Below are 8836 nucleotides of genomic sequence, written 5' to 3'. Positions count from 1 at the left end.
TTAGCGATAAGTCCGCCTGTTGTTACCTACTCACTTATGTCCTGTCTTTGTTTGTAACATGTATTTTCCTTTGTAGTGCACAATAAAGTATTTTATTATTATTATTATCCTTTAAATAGAAAATCGCGCACAAGGTTTATCCGTTTAAGAGATACTATTAGACAGACGCACATGTTAAAGTAATAACAATTAGGCTAAGCGTATGCTGAGACGCAGGCGACGCAGTTCACGCAGCGCAGCGCAGATTTTGTAAAGTATAGAACCACATATAGAACGTCCTTTATAGTATATCGTCAGTCATCGCCTCCTGGCTGATACTTTGTCGACGTATCGAATTATCGACCTCAAATATCGACACCTCGTCCTACACCTGTTTCCTACATGCATGGGCGTTTACGTATCCTTATACCGTATTTTTAAGACGTATTTCCATGTGTGATATGTTTGTGTGCATGAAAATGAGAATGTGTTACTTTTTTTTATCAAAATGTGCGTGTGTAAATAACGATCTTATGAATGAATGAATGATTTATTTGCATATGAATATTTTGAGTTTGTTTCACCAAGATTCTACCTATACAGGTGTACATGCACTGTAACATATGTCTTGTAACATATTATATTTGCGTTTGTGAGTAATCTTTATTTCCTCACCCCCCGCAAAAATCGACAGAATTTTGTGTAACCGAACACATTATGGCTAGTCCAGTTATGTATGGTCTAAGCCGTCAGCTAGTCACATGAACATGTAAAAAACCGGCCAAGTGCGAGTCGGATCGCGCACTAAAGGTTCCGTACCATTAGGCAAAAAACGGCAAAAAAATCACATTTGTTGTATGGGCGCCCCACTTAAATATTTATTTTATTCTGTTTTTAGTATTTGTTGTTATAGCGGCAACAGAAATACATCAACTGTGAAAATTTCCAATGTCTAGCTACTAGCTATCACGGTTCATGAGATACAGCCTGGTGACAGACTGACAGACAGCGAAGTCTCAGTAACAGGGTCCCGTTTTTACCCTTTGGGTACGGAACCCTAAAAATACGCGCCTTACCACTTATGTCCGCAAAATGCGTTTATTGAAACGCCTGATGGAAAGCTACAAGCAAAAATGTGCGTTGTAATTTTTAAATGGCCTGGAAAAGGGTTACTGTAACTAAATTAGCTCTGCGTATTCGACGAAACGCTTCGGTGGACGATCATTACAGTATACAACAAAAGTAGGTCTCCGGTGCTTGACCTCGTTACTATTTTATGACACTGATCTTCGATATAACTAACACTTCATGAATCTGCTAACGCTGTAAAGTGTAAGTAAAACAGTACACTATCTGTCTGAACTTGGTCTTGCGCGATTTAAAAAGGATAAATGGCAGTTGTAAATTTAAGCAAATCTAAAATAATGCTAGTGTTACCTCCATTACTATGGCATTATTAATTTATAGTTTCAAGTATCGATTGTAGCTGGACGAAGTGGATTGAGTGAGCAGCAAGTTCTATAAAATCTTAATTAAAGTGGCGTTTTGGAGCGTGGAGCTATTTCCAACGCCAACTGTCTACCTGCCGCGCAAGGACGTCACTATTTACAGCCGGCGAGGGCATGCCGCTACGGGAACCAGTGCCTAAATAAAGCTCGCCGTTATTTACATACACAATAATTTATTGTTTCTTACAATTTAGTGAAGCTAAAATACAACTTGTCGATTGATTACAATTTGAAAAGCTTTAATTTTAATCTCCCTGTCTGTGTTGAACCAGCACATAATGTCCCTTTTGTAGCAGTTGGCAACACACGCTTGCCACGCGGGTGACGGGCCAGCCGCGGCCGCGCCGCTGTCGGTCTGTCCCAGGAACGTGGGATGGTACGTGGATAGGATTATTCGTGGAAATTACAACGCAAGTATCCTTACAACCACAATATATATTAGATAAAATTATAAAGAACGCCATATTGAAAAAATCTAGATTAATCGTAACTTATGATCTTATGAGATACACTGTAATTTATACTGAATGTTGTAGCTATTGGAGCGTTTTCCTTCCTTTGAAAATATTGTGGATGAAAGAAAACTGACCATTTTAACAGATGTCAGTCTGGTCTGTAGCACGCTACATTTACTAACTTAAAAAAAAGATTGTTTCTCTAGTAAAAAAATTAACACCCACTCGACTCCGTCAACGAGCTCATTTCGTAATACCACTTACTTATATTACTCATATGTTCTGAACACTTACGAGCCTTTCATACAATTCATTGACAAATTCCTAAGTGAATCAATCGGACTGTAGTAAGAGTAAGCAATAAACGCTCCGTTTCTTAATCATATGGCTATTGTACAGTTTCACAATGCAATTTAGATCTAGTTAAAGTACAAATTCTTTAAGAATACAATTATTCAAATCATGTAAATTTAACTAATGTTTAACTTCAACTAAATGAGAATAATGCATTAAGACATCTACTGACACATCAATGTTTAACGGAATAGAATTTTGCTCTTATGTAGAAAATGTATCTTATTAGATAAACAGAAACTATATTTGCACATGTTTAACGAGTTTACTTAGGATGCAATTATTTGCATAAAAAATATTATTGGACAAGACATAAATTAGGCAGACCCTAGTGAATGTAAACAATTTATACAAGTTCAGTTAATTTAGGTCATTGATGAAGATTTCAGCGGAACACAGTTTGAAGTAGGAGACTGGGTTGGGAACGGGAGGGATGGGAGCCCGGGCTGTGGCGATGTGTGTGTGTATGTGTTGCTGACGTCACGCTTGACTCATCACATGGCATACTTCCTCGTCCACTCACGGGCTAGTTCATTGTACTTTTCTCTGTCCGTTTTGTAGATCCTAGCAATTTCTGGCACCAATGGGTCGTCTGGGTTTGGATCACATAACAGCGAGCAGATTGAGAGCAACACTGGAAGGAAATAATTGAGTACATTAAAATCAATTCACGAAAATTATAATTAGTGTGAGTCGGCATTAAGTTAGGTTATTTGGTGAATAGTAGTAGTAATTTTTCAAAACACAGAAAAGGCTATCTGTAGCCAAAGATAAATGACGATTGCTGCACACAAAGATAGATATAACTCCGTAATAGATGGATACAGTCTAAGGAAAAAACGTGCCTCGAAAATCAAGAAAATTTGATTCTCGTTCAGAGGGCGCTACTAGTTTTGGCCTACAGTCGTATAGATGGCGTTGACGGTTTCGTTTGTTATTTAACAATTTTAACGCATATCAGTGAAAGAACATGGGTCAAAATCATAAAAATAATTAATGCAAATAAAAAAAATCATTTATCTATATTTAAATACATTCTATCGTATTTTTATAAATCTTCATTTTTAGTTTTAAAGTGTGTCGACAGATGGCAGTGAATTTACTGGGGTTACAAAATTTACTATGACAGTACCGCTCTAGTATCAGTTACTCTATGCTGCACATAACTTTAACCTAATGGCGGTAGCAACACATGTCAGCTAAATATTGGTGGACCTTATCTCATTGCAATAAGATTTAAAAACTATGTCAATGATGGTGCATAGAATTACAGTTAATATACAATATACCCATCAGATATATAACAACATTTAGGTGCCCAAAACATCTCCCCAATACAATTTGGGCAGTCTAAAATATATGAGAATCAGTAATGTAAAAGCCACAAAGGAAAACACTTATCAGATAAAGATAGAAGGCCAAAAGTTCATTGACCCAACAGAGTTGGGTAGCAATGCCTATCTCAACATACCTAAACTACAAAAAAATAGTGGTACCAGTATTAAGTAAGATATTTGAAAAGCTTGGGATAAAACTTCCTAAAGATCTTGAAATTGATTACATTATCAACAACAACAACTGGAAAATAGCTTCTATGGGTTCTGAAACCTTAATACTAAGCATTTGAACAAAATCCTGTTACTAAGCCTCCAATGCCCATTTGCCTGTCAGCAGGCAAACAACTCAATCAACTACAATAGAAAACAGAAATAATAGAGATAGGAAAATTTTTAATATGTACTTCTGTTGCTGCAATAACAATTTTATTTTTAAAATTGTTTATTTATTTATTTAGTAGAAATTTAATAGTGCACTTTTATAACCTAACAAGGTGATGGGAATTTCCTACTAGGAACAGCTGGCTAACAGCTGGAAATTACCTCGTATTTTATTGTATAACATCATGCATCCCACTTTTGCTTTACCTAAATGAATGCAGTATTACCAGACATTGTCATCGTGGTTGCAAAAACAATTAGGCTCACACACGCAACAAATCTTCAATTTAGTTAAAAATGAAGAAAAAACAATGCCTACAGGTTCTCAACCTTTAAGCATGTACTATCTATGTAAAAGGTAAAATCATAAATAAATGACACATAACAGGGATAAATGTTTCACATTAAAAGTATTTCTTCTGTTATTGCTTTTGTCATTTTTTAAGTACTGTCAAATAGTTTTTGCAATGGGGTTGAAAATAATTAGCAGATGGCGCCAGCATAGCTTGCCCTGTGAATCCCTAGAATTGTCAAATTTTTGTTTTTTTAATGCCCTGGATGCCAGCCCTTTAAGCCAAATCTCATAGAAAAAGGGGCAAGCTATGATGGCACCATCTCTGCAAACCTTTGAAAGTTGCCAACCCCATTGCATTGTCTGTTGACCAATTGCCATACAAATCTTAGTCATCATCATTGACACAAATCAACTATATCTTTAACACAGCTATGCTTGAGGTTCAAACCGTATCCAGACTAAGTAGTGAAATAAATTGCAGCACATTTTCATATTAGGAAGAAAATTTTACTGCAAATTATTTAGCTACTTTGGCTTTTACCATTAATTAGATGCTGACTGTACTATGCACACTAAAGGACAATATACATACTAATACACATTGATAATAATGACAATGCTTAATGATAGAGGCACTGATTAGATAGATATTGACGATGGTTAGATATTATACCTTTAGATATGGTGAGCGCTGGGGACCACTGTGAGCGCAGAATGTCAAGGCAGATGGAGCCATTACTGTTTATGTTGGGATGATAGATACGTGTTGTAAATGCAACTTTGGGTGGCTTGAATGGATAATCTGTTGGGAAATGTATAGTCAGGAAGAATACTCCTCCTTGATACGGACTGTCGACCTGCAATTAAAACAAAAGATGGTTACTTATTATATTTTGTTTAAAAATAGGTACTTAGGAATTAAATTTTGTAAAAGAAAGCTACTTACTGGACCCATAATTGTGGCTTGCCAATGGAAGACTGAAAAAAAAAAGCAAGTACATTATTTGAACTAATAAATGCACTAACAGATCCAATTACTTTCCTGAATTAAGTAAATTCATTATTAATTCATAAAATAATTCAGAATGGTTTCATGGAGGGTTTCCTTCTGCTAAGTATACATTGAAATCAGTTTATATTAAATATATACTCATGATATTGAGTACAAGGATTCTCACAATGACAAATGTTTACATCACATGTCAATTGAGAAGCATTGTATAGCTTTCACTGTATCTAGAGTATGCTATGAAACAGTAACCATTGACTAATTTCTCACTATTATTGTAATGCGACAATGAGTCACAAGAACTATAAGCACATAGATCAATAGGGCTAGTACTCACGGTCTTCGCCGTGTGGTCCTGCAGAACATTGTGCCGGGGGATCTCTGCCAAGGTCTTGTAATTCCTGAAAGTGAAACCGCAAGACGTGTACACAGTGTCACAACACGACCAGAAACAATACCAAAATCAGTCGGACATGTCATCATTTGCAAAATAAAGTCGAGGTTCGGTCACAAACTTACAACCAAGTATGCCAGAGATAATCCTTTCATAAAGCAATTTTGTAAGATATAATTTCCATATTTTTAAGTTTCCCACATCATGAAAAGCCAAGAAAACTTTAAAATTGGCACATTATTCCGACATTTTATGTACGCCGTGTGCACAGAATTGTCACCTACGTAGAACATTGATTCACCGTTATTTTATAGAAACCGTATCGTAACTTGCAAATTGTTATAGTCCACACCTTTACAGAAAAATAATCACACACTAGGAATTATCCAGAAGGAATTTTGATAATAGGTATTCACAATGACGAAACGTTCACTTCCAAGTCTGGATACATATTTTACCACACTCTGTTCAAGAACCAATTCATTCATATAAATAGAAATCACGCTTAACAATACGTACCCTATTAATTCGTTTTAACGCCATTTGATTATTTTATGATGGAATAAACTGACTTTCAACTAGACAACGAAACTGTGAGCCAAGGACCTTTGATTAGAGATTGCAAGATGGCTCCCGTCTCAACGCAAAAGTACCACTGAGTCGTTTTATGCAATAATAACCATTTATGCTCAATAACACCAGTTCTTCAAGTTTTAAATAAAATATAAAAATAACTAATATTAAGAAATAATAATAATTAGAATAGAGTGCGATTTATAACAAAATTAACACACTCTCGACGAGTGGAGAACAGCAAACAGGAAAATCGACCATTTCTAGAGGTGGACCAAAGTTGCTAGAAACGAAATATAATATTTATTTGAAAAAGTTAATTTATGTTTATATTTTAAATAATGTAATTTCTTCAGTGGAGTAGTGTATAAAATAGAAAAATGAGTTTTTTACATTCCACATTGTTATTTTAAAGGTGAATGTGCTATGTAGCACAACAAATAGGTTTAAAATATCTGCCTGCATTTGCCACTTTACATTTATATATGGCAACATTTTATTTCCGGATATGACGATTTGGCCTCAAAGAGGATTCACGGCGCTATTTTTGGATTGCGAGCTATTTTCAAACACATTTTTGCAATATGAAACTTTCCCTCTTCCCGCTAGTAATGTCAGGTTTCCGGAGAACAGATGAATAATTTCTAAACCCACAAGATCTTAACTCCATAATAAATCATTAAATGTTTCATGAAAATATGCATATACGTATTAGACCGCGAGCCAGGAACAGATTTCCATAACCAATCGCATCCCAGGCGATAACTCGTATAGTGGTTAACTGCTCGTGGACGTCAGCTGCCGCTCCGTTGGTGGGTTGAGGAATGGCAGCCACCGAAACATGTAAAAAAAGTTGTCATCGCCTCCCGTTTGATACTTTGTCAGATGATAATTAAGATGCCATTGTGAATTAAAACAGATCGTCAGCCGGTTGTATCGCGGTGGAAAGACCGTCGCCGTTTAACGCGCGTTGATAAAGCGTTTGAATGACACAAATGGATACATGTGTATTTATTCACATGATAGCGGTGGCGCTTCTTATGAAGCGTTGTTGAATTTTCGACTAAGCGTTGGCCATTAAATCGAATGAGGGCTAACGCGTATGAATTTGCCGCTAGGGGCGCTAGTGTAGATGGTGGTCTTTTCCATAGTTTGAAATGTCAAATGTCACTTGTCACTTCAATGACTGACAGCTGTTCTTTAGTCTTTTGGACCACCATCAACAGAGGCGCCAACTGGTGAGCAAAAAAACGATAGCCCTCATTTAGCGTGTGGGCGGATTCCATAGACCTAGCATTACATAGACCAGCTATACGCGTGCGCCCGTAAGGGATAGACATAGATGACGTCATAAACGTGGGGATACCATATTGGTAAAAATTACCCCAATATTTGATATCACGCTGGGGCGATTACCCTAGAGGCAAAATTAGCTTGTTTGACGGTATTAAAAAATTGTTAAATAAAATGTCAATGGGCCGTTCTTTTTAGGCGTATATACAATGAAATACCTCCTATAATTCGCGAAGGTGGTACAAAACTAAACATGTTTAGTAAATAAAACGTAAAATAAAATGTATTATGGGTTTTAATTTAAAGAAATCACAAATCTCAATCACACCAATTAATGTACACCACATTTAATCTTCACAACATTTGTTTATTTATTTTTTGGAATTAGAAGTACGAAAAAACTTCGAGGTTAAAATTACCCATAAAATTATGATATTTTCATCTGGTATCCCTAACATGATTGTTATGCAGCTATATTAAGAAGAAGTTTAAAAATGGCTGACCTCAGACTCCTACCTACCTACGTAATTTGGGCGGATAATTTTACAAATAATGTTTTGTTAATTTGCGTAAATAATTGTGATATTTTTATTGAAATCGTTTGATTGTACATTGCTTTGAGTGTAACGTAATTTTACGATGTTATTCTCACATATTGCGTTAAGAGGAAGGTGTAAAATACCGTACTTACGTGTGAAAGGTTATGATCTCATATTTTTGCTCAGACAGGCTATTACAGCCGATTACAGAACAATTCACCAGTATTTTATCAAAGTTCAAGCATTCAAAACGCTAACCATCACTATATTTCATAAGAGAAAGCACAATTTCATACAAAATGCTGTAATTAATTATAGACCTATTTCTCTACTAAGTGTTTTTTCTAAATTATTAGAAAAAATTGTGAATAAACGTCTTGTTAAGTTCCTGGAGAAACATTCGATTATATCGGATAATCAGTTTGGTTTCAGATCAGGCAGGTCCACTGAAGACGCCGCGGTCCTCCTCACTAACATAATCTCACAACATCTAGACAGTGGCCAAAAAAGCATAGGCGTTTTTCTAGACCTTGCTAAAGCGTTCGACACCGTCTCAGTCCCCATACTCTTAAAAAAACTGGAGGCAGTAGGAGTGAGAGGTGTCCCCTTGCTGTGGTTTAGAAGCTACTTAACAAATAGGCGGCAATCGGTAAAAATTGGTGAATTCCTTAGCAGCCAACTTCCTGTTAACTTTGGTGTACCGCAGGGGAGCATTCTTG

General features: G+C 36.1%; 1 protein-coding gene across 1 annotated transcript; it reads right to left on the bottom strand.

Annotated features, from left to right (window-relative positions):
* Positions 1-1904: 1904 nt before the first annotated feature.
* Positions 1905-6506, bottom strand: LOC134741975 (ubiquitin-conjugating enzyme E2-17 kDa). Its single transcript, XM_063674884.1, has 5 exons — positions 6232-6506; positions 5656-5719; positions 5256-5287; positions 4983-5166; positions 1905-2930 (listed from the first exon to the last, which is right to left on the bottom strand). Exons 1-5 carry the CDS (start codon positions 6253-6255, stop codon positions 2791-2793), a joined length of 444 nt encoding a protein of 147 aa, XP_063530954.1. The 5' UTR covers positions 6256-6506; the 3' UTR covers positions 1905-2790.
* Positions 6507-8836: the final 2330 nt, after the last annotated feature.

Source organism: Cydia strobilella, chromosome 1, assembly GCF_947568885.1.
Source record: "Cydia strobilella chromosome 1, ilCydStro3.1, whole genome shotgun sequence".
Lineage (NCBI taxonomy): Eukaryota > Metazoa > Arthropoda > Insecta > Lepidoptera > Tortricidae > Cydia > Cydia strobilella.
Note: the sequence above shows the minus strand (reverse complement) of the source record. Positions and strands in the feature narration are given on the sequence as shown.